At 47.5% G+C, this 15,395-nt stretch overlaps 1 protein-coding gene across 1 annotated transcript in view; it reads right to left on the reverse strand.

Annotated features, from left to right (window-relative positions):
• SMYD3 (SET and MYND domain containing 3) overlaps positions 1 to 15,395 on the reverse strand; it is a 754,642-nt gene that overhangs the window by 186,467 nt on the left and 552,780 nt on the right. Inside the window, exons 7-8 of the mRNA XM_047754787.1 lie at positions 14,204 to 14,306; positions 1,900 to 2,010 (exon numbers count right to left, since the gene is read on the reverse strand). Coding sequence (XP_047610743.1) covers positions 1,900 to 2,010; positions 14,204 to 14,306 — 214 coding nt within the window. The remainder of the gene's footprint in view (positions 1 to 1,899; positions 2,011 to 14,203; positions 14,307 to 15,395) is intronic.

Consider the following 15,395-nt stretch of genomic DNA (forward strand, 5'->3'; position numbering starts at 1 on the left):
TTCCTAAAAGTTCTTCTTTAAAAAAAAAAGTATATGTTTTATTTTTCATTTATTGGCTGCCCTGTGGCACATGGAATTCCTCGCCCAGAGGTCAGATCCAAGCCGCAGCTGCGACCTAGGCCACAGCTGCAGCAATGCCAGATCCTTTAACACACTGTGCCTGGCCAGGGATCAAACCTGCATCCTGGTGCTGCAGAGATACCACCGATCACACTGCACCACAGCAGGAACTCCTTTTTTAATTTTTTTTTTTTTTTTTGGCTTTTTACAGTCATACCTGTGGCATATGGAAGTTCCTGGGCCAGAGGTTGAATCAGAGTTGCAGCCTCAGGCCGGCACCACAGCCACAGCAACACCAGATCTAAGCCGCATTCATGACCTACACCACGGCTTAGCAGCTGGATCCTTAACCCACTGAGAGAGGCCAGGGACCAAACCAGCATCCTCAGAGACAATGTTGGGTCCTTAACTCACTGAGCCACAACAGGAACTCTCTAAAAGTTCTTCTTCTTTTTTTTTTTTTTTTTTTTTTGGTCCTTTTGTTGTCTTTTAGGGCTGCTCCCGTGGTATATGGAGGTTTCCAGGCTAGGAGTCAAATTGGAGCTGTAGCCACCGGCCTACGCCAGACCCACAGCAACAGGGGATCTGAGCAGCATTTTTGACCTACACCACAGCTCACGGCAACACCAGCTCCTTAACGCACTGATCGAGGCCAGGGATCGAACCCACATTCACAGGGATGCTAGTCAGGTTCGTTAACCACTGAGCCACGACGGGAACTCCCTAAAAGCTCTTCTTAGTGAAAAACGAATCCTGATCACTGACACCTGCATCTTCAGAATGAGCTAGTGGTCCCTTCACATGCAGTGAAAGCAACCACCTCTCTGCATCAATGCTGGTGCCTGAAGTCCCAGGAAGCTGTGGGACAGGGGGAGGAGCACTAGATTGATTGAAAGATCTGAGTTTGAGACTTGGGCCTGTCACTTTTTCCTGCATCCTATCCCAGAGGCCTATCTCCGAACCTTTCTGAGTTCTGTGTCCTATTTTATGAGCATGAAGTCCAAATGAGATAGTGGCTATAAAAGAACGCCAACAAATGTAAAACACGCTATCAAAGTAAGATTTCCTGAGACAACCGATTGTGTGCCAGCTAACAATAAATAGTCAACGTGAGGAAAGGGTACGAGTCACGTGAGAAGAGCGCCATCACTATCTTTACGGCCTGTATTCTGGCTCCTCTTCGTTTCTCAGAGAGTGAAGGTTGCTAGATAAGTGATTTCATCTCCATCTGAGAAAGAACTGCAGCCAAAAGGCTCACAGAAGACACTTCAAAGAAATAAAAAACGAGATCAAACTTGGTGTGTTTATTACTGAGCAATAGCTGTTATAATCATAACGTGACTTAACTCTCTTGCTCTGTGTTCTAACAGCACTCCAGCCCTCAACATTTTTTTTTTTTTGGTCTTTTTAGGGCTGCGCCCACAGCATATGGAAGTTCCCAGGCTAGGGGTCAAATCGGAGCTGTGTCTGCGACCTACACCACAGCTCACCGCAACGCCAGATCGGTAACCCACTGAGCAAGGGCAGGGATAGAACCCACAACCTCATGGTTCCTTGTCGGATTCGTTAACCACTGCGCCACGACGGGACCTCCTCAACATCCTTTTAACTACATGTTTCATACCTACGTTCCCTCCAAACCCTAAGCTCCATGGACCCTTTCCTGAGATCAAACCTCTTACTGCTTGGTAGCCACAATGCATTATTTTATGTACCCTTGTTTCCTCCTATGCACGGAGGGTCATTTACTTTTGGTTCAATGAAAGAAAAGCAGAGTTCTCTGAAAAATCAGGGAGCGATTGCCTGGGAGGTGTTCCAAGCTGGTTCCGTACAACATACCTTGTCCTGGGTTTGACACCGGAAACAGTCACACTCGAAGCAGTACTGGTCCCTCAGCTGCTTCCGGCGCTCCTCACTGGTCATCAGCATATCCAGGTAGCAGATGGTGAGCTGGGAGGGCAGAGAGGGAGGGGTCACACCGCTGCTGAGCTCATTTTCCTTAACAATGGCTATGATGGCTGATCATTTTTTTGTTTTTGTTTTTGTCTTTCGCCATTTCCAGAGCCGTGCCTGCAGCTTATGGAGGTTCCCAGGCTAGGGGTCTAATCAGAGCTGTAGCCACCGGCCCAGGCCACAGCCACAGCAACGCAGGATCCCAGCTGCGCCTTCGACCTGCACCACAGCTCGCGGCAACGCCGGATCCTTAACCCACTGATTGAGGCCAGGGATCAAACCCGAAACCTAATGGTTCCCAGTCGGACTCCTTAACCACTGAGCCATGATGGGGAACTCCTCCTATGATGGCTAATTGTTGAAATCACTTGTCTTCATGACACACCAAACAGTGTAAGAGAGAAGATTCTACTCACACTCTCTCCACGCAAATAATCACATGTAAAAATTTAATGCACTACCTTCCAGTCTTTGTGATGAGTGCATGTGCATCAAATATTTATTTGAGGAGTTCCCATTGTGGTGCAGTGGGAATGAACCTGACTAGTAACCATAAGGATGTGGGTTCGATCCCTGGCCTTGCTCAGTAGGTTAAGGATCCAGCATTGCTGTGAGCTGTGGTGTAGTTCAGAGATGTGGCTCGGATCCTGCATTGCTGCAGCTGTGGCATAGGCCAGGAGCTCTAGCTCCAATTCACCCCTAGCCTGGGAACTTCCATATACCACCAATGCAGCTCCCCCCGACCAAAAAAGGCAAAAAAAAAGAATTTGTTTGAAAGAATTTGTCTCATTAACTCTACATATTTTTGCTCCTTCTCTTTTATTCACTAAACAGTAAAAGATCAAGAGCTGTTCTGTGTTTGTAGTACCAAGTTCTGGCAATAAATTCTGTATCCATTGGCGATCAGAGAAGCTAAATTAATGCAGGCAGTCAAATGAGTGGCAGATCATCCAGGCAGACTGCTCTTAAATCCTAAAAATCCTACAGCTGCTTCATGGAATTTAGGGTCAACCAGATATGAAATCTGGCCAAAATAGGTTTACATGTATATTTTATTGTATACAAAAATTATACAATTTATACAATTACTAACCTAATCTCTTGTTGCAGGGACTTCTTGGGCTTCTCTCTAGCACTAAGATTCCACTTTAAGACCTGAGTCTTACAGAAAACAGACTTGTGGTTGCAAAGGGGTGGAGGTGGGGGGAGGGAGTGGGATGAACGGGGAGTTTGGGCTTAGTAGATGCAAACTATTCCATTTAGAATGGATAAGCAATGAGGTCTTGCTGTGTAGCACAGGGAACACTATCCAATCTCTTGGGATAAACCATGATGGAAGATAATATAAGGAAGGAAATGTATATATATGTATGTATGACTAGGTCACTGTGCAGAAATTGGCACAACACTGTAAATCAACTATATATATATATATATATTTTTTTTTTGTCTTTTCTAGGGCTGCACCCATGGCACATGGAGGTTCCCAGGCTAGGGGTCCCATCAGAGCTGTAGCCTCAGGCCTACACCACAGCCACAGCAACACAAGATCCCAGCTGAGTCTGCGACCTACACCACAGCTCTCGGCAACGCCGGATCCTTACCCCACTGAACGAGGCCAGGGATTGAACACGTGTCCTCACGGACCCTAGTCAGATTCGTTAAGCACTGAGCCATGACGGGAACTCCAATCAACTATAATTTTTTTAATGCTTTTTTTTTTTTTTTAAAAAGGCCTAAGTCTTTAGGTAACATCGTGATAATTTAACCATTTCTCACTTGACTCGATCTCCTATGTACCAAGAGCCTAATTCAAAATATACAAACCGGGAACTCCTGATTTCCCCAATCCTTGCATCACCACTGTGGCCTCCCCAATCTCAGGGGATATTAATTCATGTGTTATTCAAGCCAAAACCCTGGAGTCACCCCGACTTTTCTTGCTCTCACACCCCCCACTCCATCCACTAGGCAACTCGACTGGGCTCAACCGTAGAGATATACCCGGGACCAACCACCTTCCACCTTTCCCAATACTGGCCTCCTGATCCAGCCTGGTCTGAGCCACCACCACTTCCTGCCTGTAAGATACAAGTCGCACTGCTGGTCTCTCTGCCTCTGCCCTGGGCCCCCTGCATGCCATCCTCCAATCAGAGTGATTCACTTAAAATGTCAGTTGGATCAGATCTTTCCTCTATTTGAAACATTCCAACAGCTCCTTTTTTTTTTTTTTTTTTTTGGTTTTTAGGGCTGCACCTGCAGCACATGGAGGTTCCCAGGCTAGGGGTTGAATTGGAGCTACAGCTGCCGGCCTACATCACAGCCAAAGCAATGCCAGATCCGAGCCATGTTTTCGACCTACACCACAGCTCACAGCAACACTGGATCTTAACCCAGTGAGCGAGGCCAGGGATCAAAGCTGCATCCTCATGGCAACTAGTCGGGTTCGTTAACACTGAGTCACAACAGGAACTCCCTATTTTCATTAAATTTTATAAAAATATAAGGATGCAATGGATTAGGGAAAAAAGTAATAAAGAAACCAGTTCTTGGAGTTCTCGTTGTGTTGCAGCAGAAATGAATCCAACTAGGAACCATGAGGATTCAGGTTTAATCCCTGGCCTTGCTCAGTGGGTTACGGATCCAGCATTGCTGTGAGCTGTGGTGTAGGTCTTAGACGTGGCTCAGATCCTGCATTGCTGTGGCTGTGGTGGAAGCCGGCAGCCGTGACTCTGATTTGACTCCTAGCCTGGGAACCTCCATGTGCCACAGGTGCGGCCCTTAAAAGCAAAAAAAGAGAAAAAAAGAAAAAAGCCAGTTCTTCACCCCAGGTAGTGGGACAGCCAGTGGCTTCACCTCACCCAGCCCAGATCCTGCTCAGAACTCATCCCATCTCCCCTCCTTGCTTCCCCAGGCAGCCCGGCCTCATGTGGGTTCCACGCACACTCCTGCGTCAAGGCCTGGGCACTGGCTGTTTCCCCTGCCCTCCCCCCCAGATCCATCACGGGCCCGCCCTCATCTCTCTCTCTCCCTCTCTCTCTCTCTCTAACTCTCACTTTTTTAATGGCTGACTCTGCAGTATATGGAAGTTCCTGGGCCAGGGATTGAATCCGATCTGCAGCCTCACCGGATCCTTTAATCCGCTGTGCAGGGATCTAACCTGTGCCTGTGCAGCTACCAGAGTCACTGCAGTGGGATTCTCAACGCGCTGCGCCCTGGCAAGATCGCCCATCCTCACCTCTTTTGAGCTTCAATCAAATCTCGGGGTCTCACTGAGGTCTCACTGCCCGATGAAAAATAACCAGCTCCCTCCTCAGTCACACACTCTCAGGTCCCTCACACTTCTCTGGTTCTTCTTTTTGTAACATACTGTACAGATTACTTCTTTTTTTTTGCCTTTTAGGGCCGCACTTGAGGCACGCGGAGGTTCCCAGGCTAGGGGTAGAATCGGAGTTGTAGCTGCCGGCTTACACCACAGCCATAGCCACACCCAATCCTTAACCCACTGAGCAAAGCCAGGGATCGAACCTGCATCCTCACAGATATTAGCTGGATCCGTTTCCACTGTGCCATGCCCAGAATGCCCTACAGATTACTTCTTCATTTGCTTTTACAAGAAGAAAATAATGACAGCGGCATGTGCGTGTTGGGGAAGAAAGGGGAGGAAGACAGCAGGATTACCCACTACGGGAGATGACAAAACCCCCTAGAGCAGAACACTCCGTGGGGTTTTTGTAGACTTAAAGGAAAACATCTCGTGTCTATAAAGCATGACTTTACTTGCTTGACAGATTGGCAGGGCAGAGGGGCCATCCTCACACAGAAAACACAGCCTCATTAAAGTGGTCAGCGGGGAAAGAGGTCAAGTCCACCGTGGCCATCACCAGGGTGACAGAAACCACAGCATCATCCGGCAGGCGGGCCCTCTAGAGACCCTTCATGTGTTCGGAGCGGTAACACACTGCTCCACACACGGGACCGGGAGTCCCTGCCTTTAAGAAACGTACAGGGACGTTACTGAATGACCACGGTGGGCCGGGCACACCGCGAACCAGGCAGCAGGAGACAGTGGAAACCAGCCAAGGATTAGATCCCTTTGGGATTTGCAGCCATATCTATTGATTCAGGCCTGATGCTCTTTTTGACAAGTACGCAGCTGCTGCTCATACCTCTGCTGGGGTGGGGAGCAGGGCAACAGGAGACCCCTTTCTTCGGGAGCAGCTGCAGCACTCTCAGACCCGCAGCACGCAGGTCCCCGCCAAGCAATGACCTGTAATAACTGGGCTCCTGCCGCTGACACCACAGACACTTTTTAATTCCCTAAATCGTTCTTTTGCTTCATGATCTGAAGCCGAGCTGCCTCTGAGGTACAAAGGGCCATCGCATTGGGCAAGTTCCTCTTAAATTCCAAATCATCAGTTTCTTTCTTTCTTTCTCTCTTTCCTCGTTCTCTCTCTTTCTTTATTTCATGAAAGTATAGCTGATTTACAATATTGTGCTATTTTCTACTGTACAACAAAGTGGCCCAGCTATATATACACATACATTCTTTTTCTCATATTATCTTCCATCATGTTCTAGCCCAAGAGACCGGATAGAGTCCCCTGTGCTCTAGAGAAAGACCTCATTGCTTATCCATTCTGAGTGTAATAGTTTGCATCTACTAAGCCCAAACTCCCCTTCTATCCCACTCTCTCCCCCTCCCTCTCAGCAGCCACATGTCTCTTCTCTATGTGTGTGAGTCTGTTTCTGTTCTGTAGACAGGTTCATTTGTGCCATATTTTAGCTTCCACATATAAGTGATATCATATGATATTCACCTTTCTCTTTCTGACTTACTTCACTTAGTATGAGGTCTAGTTGCATCCATGTTGCTGCAAATGTCATTATTTTGTTCTTTTTTATGGCTGAGTAGTATTCCACTGTATATATGTACCACATCCTCTTAATCCATTCATCTGTCCATGGATGTTGAAGTTGTTTCCATGTCTTAGGTATTGTGAATAGGGCTGCTATGAGCATAGGAATGCATATATCTTTTTGAATTATAGTTTTGTCTGGATGTATGCCCAGAAGTGGGACTGCTGGATCATATATGGTAGTTCTAGATTTAATTTTCTGAGGAACCTCCATACTATTTTCCACGGTGGTTGTACCCACTTACACTCCCACCAGCAGTGTAGAAGGGCTGCCTTTCCAAATGACCAATTTCTAAGCACACTTTTGAAAGATTCTAACGGGAAGTTTGGGGCATCGTATGCATTCATTGTATATTTTCAGTCTCTCAGGGCCCCATTTTCCTGCTATGAGGTGAGGTGGTAAAATGAGCTGATCTCTGTTTTCCCTCCTGGGTGAACTCCAGGCCCCTATTCTCTGTCCAGCCCAGTGGCTCTTAGGCATCCACCCCAGCGAGAGGGTCAGATTAATCAGTAGTAGTTATCGGGTGATTAAATGTTCTCACCGAGAAGCCAACAAATCCAGGGCCTGCCACACCAGAGAAATACGCTTGACAAATCTGAGATTTATTACAGGGGCCAAAACTCATGAGCGATCATACAGGGCACTGAATAGGGAGCGAGAGACTATTTCATTGAACGCCTGTAAAGAGACTCCCGCGGCCTCCCTCGGTGTTCTGTAACCACCGTGACCAGAACTCTCTCCTTCAGGCTTGGCTCAAATATGCTTGCTCCACACCCCCCCCCACCTCCCGCCTTCATGCCTGTTTCATGTCTTTAAAGTTTACAAAATACACTGCATCAAAACCGAAGTTCTTGGAGTTCCCGTCATGGCGCAGCAGAAACAAATTCGACTAGAAACCATGAGGTTGCAGGTTCAATCCCTGGCCTCGCTTTGTGGGTTGAGGATCCAGTGTTGCCGTGAGCTGTGGTGTAGGTTGCAGATGCGGCTCGGATCCCATGGTGCTGTGGCTCTGGTGTAGGCCAGAGGCTACAGCTCCAATTCGACCCCTCGCCGGGGAACCTCCATGTGCTGGGGGTGCGGCCCTAAAAAGACAAGAAGAGCCCCCCCCCAAAAAAAAACCCCACAAACCCTGAAGTTCTCAACAGCAAAAACATTGTTATTCATATTTGGGGGGGGGGGGAACACGGCCAGAGTATAACTAGTACTGACAGCGAAATAATTTTATCTGCCCACGTTAAAAACCTTGATTAAAGACGCAGAGACTCACCAGCTTTAATGGAGAGACTGCTCCCTAAATGTATGGTTCATTTAGTGGGAACATACACATGAAACTCCGCCATCGATCAGTGGATGCTTTAACAGCACAGAACAAAATCACGTTGAAATATTAATGCTACTGACCATTGCTTTGCCATTTTAGTGCAGCTCTTACGGAAAACACAGTAAATCATTTCCAACATTAGAGTAATATCAAGAAAAGCATTTGCTGGATATTGAATTTGTGGCCTATTTGAAATTTCAAGGCAACATGCACCCCTCTTCCATGAAGCCCATCATTATGTCCTTTCATTCTGGACTTCCGGGTGGATAATAAGATCAAATTAAAATAAGACTTTGTATTCCTTTCTCAAATTACACTGTCACAATTATCAATGTTCCTAATACGGGTTCTGAATTGAAAACATCTTCCTTCTCTTTCAAGTCCAACCGGAGTGTTATTCACGTCTCTTCACTTTGTCACACCCTCGTTGCCAGTCAAGTTTCCAGTTCTGCTCATTCTAGCTGCTAAATGTATTCCTCAGACCCCATCACAAGCCAACATCTGCATCGCCTCGGTCTTCGATCTGCCACTGTCACCTCTGGTCTGGATTATGCATCATTCGACCCTTATTCACCCAACCTTGCTCACACCCAGAACACCCATTCACGCAGTTCCTCTGCGTAAACTCTTCAATGAAGCCCCGTTTTCTGTCACCCTCTCTTCCAACAAATACGGACTGAGTGCATCCTATGTGGGAGGCACCAGTAGGGAAGCTTCGGGTGAACCAAGGGCCTCAATAAGGCCGCCGGGGGTTGCCTGGTCTGGTCCCTCAATATCCCCTTATCTGCTGTCACATCTGAATTCTCCCATCTATTGATGTGAACGGATTCCCATTCCTTGAAGTCACCATTCCTGTCTCTGGCCCCTGCGTCTTTGTCTAGGATGCCTGCCCCTGTCTTAGCTAAATTTTTTTTTTCTTTTTTTAGGGCCGCACCCATGGCATATGGAGGTTCCCAGGTGAGGGGTTGAATCTGAGCTGCAGCCACAGCAACGCCAGATCCGAGCCATGTCTGTGACCTACAGCACAGCTCACAGCAATGCTGGATTCTTAACTCACTGAGCAAGGCCAGGGATCGAACCTGCATCCTCCTGGATGCTAGTTGGGTTCGTAACCCACTGAGTCACAATGGGAACTCCCTGTCTTAGCCAGTTTGAACTCGATGGATCCTTTAGGAGTCTAAGAGTTGCTTTTCTGAAAGCCTTCCTTTACTGCACCCTGGCCCCCCCGCTCCAACCACCCCTTGGGTACCCTAGCTCTGAATTTCTAGAATGCCCTGTGCCCACTTACTCTGTTTGAGTTGTCCTGTTCTATTTTTGTGCTCTGTTCTGTGTCAGTTTCCCCAAAGACACTGTAGACTCTTGAGCGCCAGGACGGGTCTTACTCATTTTTATTCCCAACGCCCACCCCAACAAGATACCAGTAAGCATGCCGTGAATTTGTTAAGTGACTTAGAAAGTAAGCGAAAATGGCTGGTGGAAGAAACAGACTGTTCTGACCCCCAAACACTTTAGCTGACATCTGACAGCGGGGATGCTGATATGCTCAGTGTATGCAAATCACATTTCTCCCAACAGCGATGGCGCCAGAGAACGCGGGCTGCCAATGGCATTATTCGTAACAACCGCCGTCTTCTCTCCATGGTTCTGCCCATTGTTTGTACCAGCCTCAACCTCTTCTAGCGCTAACCTTTTCCAATCCCATGAGGGTGGACTGTCCCGCTATCTTCCCTGACCGTATCCTAGAAGACTGGCAGAGGGTAACATGTTCCACGGCTTCACAAAACCCTGAAGAGGCAGCCACCGGCACGCCAGCCAGCGAGCCCTGGCACGCACATCTCTTCATAGGAGGTGCTGGATGAGGACACAAAAACCCAAGACTGGAGTTTGCGTCATGTTCAGTGGTTAACGAATCCGACTAGGAACCATGAGGTTGCGGGTTCGATCCCTGGCCTTGCTCAGTGGGTCAAGGATCTGGCATTGCTGTGAGCTGTGGTGTAGGTCGCAGACGCAGCTCGGATCCTGTGTTGCTGTGGCTGTGGTGTAGGCCGGCGGCTATGGCAACGATGAGACCCCCTAGCCTGGGAACCTCCATATGCCGCAGAAGCAGCCCTGGAAAAGGCGAAAAGACAAAAAAAAAAACCAAGACCAAGAAAACAAACACCCGCCTTCATCACACACACACACACACACACACACACACACACACGAGACCCAACAACTCAACATCGTATGAAAATTCCTCCAGCGCAGAGTGTTAGACATGATGCTGCTCTGAAGGGAAATGGTCCCAAGGGCCCAAAGCTTGGTTCTGTGTGGACAGAAACCAAACCTTTAGCAGCTTTCTAGTTCTCCTTGCCTGAGGTTTGAAAGCTTCTCATCAAATGGGCAGGGGGCTGGCTTTCGTGTTCCTTTCATGTCACCCACCGAGCACACTGAGGCTTGGTGGCAGCTGCAAAATGGCTGGTTCTGGTTCTGTTAGCAAGCCTCATTCATTCACTCGACAAACACAGGCTGAGGCGCTTCCGTATCACAGGTGCTGCCCAGGCTTCCCTTACGGAGTCTACCTTCTGAGACTTCCATCCCAAATAGCACATTTTATTATTTTATTTTATTATTTATTTATTTGTTTGTCTTTTTAGGGCCGCACCTGCGGCACATGGAGGTTCCCAGGCTAGGGGTCGAATTGGAGCTGTAGCTGCTGGTCTATACCACAGCCACAGCAACGCCAGATCCAAGCTGCATCTGCGACCTACACCACAGCTCACCCTGGGTGAGGTCAGGGATCGAACCTGCATCCTCATGATGCTAGTCAGATTCATTGCCACTGAGCCAAGACAGGAGCTCCCCAAGTAGCGCAGTTTAAAAGTGGGGGTGACTTAATGAGCAATAAGGCCAAACTGCAAAATTGATGTGATCAAATTAAAAGATGTCTCACTTGACTTCCTTATCCAATTTCCCAAAAGTGAATATTTTCACAATAAAAAAGAAGTGCTCCTCTGACCCTCCAAATGTCCTTTCTCATGGGTCTCCCTCTCTCCCACCTCTGCCGCAAGGGACCAGTGTTAAGTGTGCAGGCTGCATCTTAGGTGTTGGGGTGGCTGCAAGCATTAACTGAGCAGAGGCTAGACACCAGTCTTCAGGGATGCAAGAGTCCTGTGCAACGAAGAGCTGTCCCATGTGAGAAACTCTGCCGGTGGTTATAGCACGTATGCTCAATTTAACAGAAAGACCCTCAAAACAAAGTCCATGCAGGATTAAGAAGATGGGGTACATACGCACAACGGAGTACTATTCAGCCACAACAAGAACAAAATAACGCCATCCATCTGCAGCAACATGGATGCAAGCTGAGACTCTCATATTAAGTGACGTAAGTAAGAAAGAGAAAGGCATATACCATACGGTATCATTTACAGGTAGAATCTAAAATAAGGCACAGATGAAACTATCTATAGAACAGAAACAGATTCAGACACGGACTGCAGACTTGTGATTGCCAAGGGGGAGAGGGAGGGAGTAGGATGGAGTAGGAGTTTGGGATTCATAGATGCAAACTGTTACATTAAGAATGGATAGGCAGGAGTTCCTGTTGTGGCACAGTGGCAACGAAGTATCCACGAGGACTTGGGTCGATCCCTGGCCTTGTTCAGTGGGTTGGGGATCTGGCGTTGCCAAGAGCTGTGGTATAGGTTGCAGACACAGCTTGGATCAGGCGTTGCTGTGGCTGTGGTGCAGGCCGGCAGCTACAGCTCTGATTCAACCCCTAGCCTAGGAATTTCCGTATGCTGAGAGTGCGGCCCTAAAAAGACACCCCCCCCCCAAAAAAAAGAATGGATAGTCAATGTGGTTCTGCAGTATAGCACAGGGAACCATGTCCAATCATTTGTGATAGAACATGATAAAAGACAGTATGAGAAAAAGAATGTATATGTATATGTGTATGACTGGGTCCCCTTTACTGTACAGCAGAAATTGACAAAACTGTGTAAATCAACTATAATAAAATATTTTTTTAAAAGGGAAAAAAGAGTCCATTCAATAACAAAGAGTTACTGATTGCCTCTTGGGCGTAAGACAAAGTGCTAGGTTCTAAAGGAGACATAGTAAGACACCACTGCCCGCCCTCGTGAAGCTCAAAGCTGGATGGAGAAGACACCAGAAGAGCCAGAATAAATACCAAAGAAATATTAGTCACTGCTGTAAGAGAGATCTCCGAGGAAAAGTGCTCCCTTTAATTCAGGAAATCAGGGGCAGCTTTATAGAAGAGGGTGTTTGAGAGGGGCTTGAAGGGTGGATAACGTAAGGACAGACAGACAGACGTGATGGCCAGACAGGGGGAACCAACGGGGCAGAGAAGATGACACGGACCAGGATGAGTGTCATGGCAGGGAAAGCATTTTATTTTCTGCACAAGCTGATACGAAAAGGACTTAGGAGGAGCATCTGCTCTTTGGTGGGAAGCCTCTTTGATAAGTACCGCAGGGAAAAGGATCTGAGTCCGAAGGGCCTGATGCTGAGCAGAGCTAGTCTGTGTCTGGCAAGAAAAAAAAAAGGATCTGCTTGTTGCTCCAGCAATGGAAAGAGATGGACATGAAATACACACCACAAGACAATGTTTTCGCAACTAAATGAAAACCAACCAAGGAGAATAAGTGGCACCCAAGCCCAGAAAACAAGATATAAAGAAGTATCTTTGTTGTGTCTGAAAATTCCAACTCTTTCTCACAGTTTTTCTGTTTGCTTGTCAAATGACCTGTTAGGTTTTTTTTTTTTTTTTTTTTAATTTAATAACACACCACCATCATATCAAAAGGCCACCGTCCCTCAGCTCCCAAACGCCGTTGTTGAAAGTGGAGAGTGGTCCCTGTCTTATCTGCTTTGAAGTCACATGTGGCCCAAGGGGAAAAAAACCCTAAATTCCACATATTGTTGACAGATACCCCAGTGTACCTGGTACGCTGGACCTAAAAACTGGAAATTTAATAAGAGGCAGCTTATTCAGTTGAAAATCAGTTTAGAGGGAGTCTTATCAAAGCCAAATCCCTGTCTACATAAAATATGGGACCTCTGAGTTTCAGTTTTATGGGCTGAGTGCTGCATAAATGCAATAAAAGCTTATGATAGTCTGTTTTCCCTGCAATAAATATCCACTTTAGCAAATTGGAAGGTAGAGGGAAACTGGTTTCTAAAAAGCATAAACATCTTTAACCCAGAATTCAGGGTTAGCAGTTGTGCAAACCCTGCCAGCCTCGGGTTCAGCAGCCCTGGAGCAGCCCATCTGCAGCTGCCTCGTGAGACCTCGGACTTCACAGAAGGCTCCCCATCAAAACAGGCTGGCTGGGCAGCCTGCAGAACTGGAGGGGTCAAAGCCAAGGCACCGTGGGAGGTCAAGCTGCCTGTCCTCCTGCCCCCAAGATGCTGATACGTTTGTCAAGGAACAAAAATACCCCGAAAGGGTAACGCTTGTTTGCTCTCTTAAAAAAAGGTAAAAACGAGGCACCTTCAGGAGTTCCCATTGTGGCTCAGTGGTAATGAGCTCAACTAGTATCATGAGGATGTGGGTTCCATCCCTGGCCTCGCTCAGTGGGTTAAGGATCCGAGGTTGCTGTGAGCGGTGGTGTAGGTCGCAGACACAGCTCGGATCCTGCATTGCTGCGGCTGTGGTAGGCCAGCAGCTGCAGCTCCGAATGGACCCCTAGCCTGGGAATCTCCATATGCTGTGGGTGTGGCCCTAAAAAGACCAAAAAAAAAAAAAAATAGCCCATCTAGGAGAAGTCACAATGGGCAGTGTCTCTGCCTCCATCACTGGGCAGATGTATTACCTACCTTCTCCTTGGCAGAAAGACGCTAAAAAGCTGCTTCTCAGCCCCAGCTGGTGTGAGGGAAGAGCCTTGCTGAGAGGGTCTCGGATGGAAAAGAAGGTGGGCAGGGTGAACAAGAGCTCCTTACCTCCTCTCCCGCCTCAATGTCTCGGACTGCGCGCAGTAAGAGGTGGGGCCCATTGAACACAATCGAACAGTTGGGGTCACAGCTGTGATTGAGCAAAGACATACTGGAAGCAAGAGAAAAAGAAAAAAAAAAGTAAGAGACCATCCTGGCTCAGTAGGTAGAGCCAGACATCTATATCTGATGAGTATAAAGACACTTCAGCTTAGGGGCAGGGGGCAGGTAATGTTGACAGGGGTACCAGGGATTGAGCGCTCTTGGGATGTGCTCTTAGGAAGGTGGGGTAATAACAACATTTTCTGAGTCCTTTAGGGGGGTGGGGGTGGGGAGGTGGCTGTCTCATTAGATACCAGCCCATAAGGCGACCCAACAGGAAGAGGGGAAAAGAAAAACTGACCTGCAGAGAAATAATCTCTGAGATAATGGGATGCGGCAGTTACCATGGCAGTTATCAAAGCCCAGGGACCAGTGAGCTTTCCACCCAGGATCTCAGGTGTGAGGTCCTTTAGGAGAATGGCCATGCCTACTAGAACATGCATGGTGACACTGAAGAATAGTTAGGAGCATTTCCTCTTCAATGCAACAGTGAGGTTATCTTGCTAACTAGCTCCTCATGCCTTCCAAGCCATGAGCCATGGCCCAGGAATTTTACGACCTTGGAGGCACTTTTTTTTTTTTTTTAAACCATCTGGGAAGGGAGTGGATTTAAGCTGCCACCACATTTGATAATAATTAGAAATAACTGTGAGTGAGCGTCCATGATGGAGAACGCACTTTCTGAGCACCTGAGAGTGTTTACCAAATTTAATCATTCCAATAATCTTAGGAGGACCATTTAGAGATGAAGAAGCTGATATGTGGACGTCTGATGACTTGCCCGAGGATGCAATAACTAGCAAGTGGTGACTGAATTGGAACCAGGTGGTCTGAACTCAGGGCCATGGTCTGCCCCATTCTATGTTACTGCTTTTTGAAGATCCATTGGGCAGATCGGTAGCTTATAATGTGTCAGAAATAAGCTGGGTTCTCAGATTCACCGTTAATTATAAGCAAGACCCATTTTGTATTAGATCCTAACAGCATGAAGACAAAACGAAGTAGCAGTGACCCTGGAGTGCCTGCGGAAGGACAGCCTCGTTCCTCAGTGCCATCGCCTCAGGGGGTAGAGAGAGAACACTTTCCAGGGCAAAGCCCC

The sequence above is a fragment of the Phacochoerus africanus genome, chromosome 12, assembly GCF_016906955.1.
Source record: "Phacochoerus africanus isolate WHEZ1 chromosome 12, ROS_Pafr_v1, whole genome shotgun sequence".
NCBI lineage: Eukaryota > Metazoa > Chordata > Mammalia > Artiodactyla > Suidae > Phacochoerus > Phacochoerus africanus.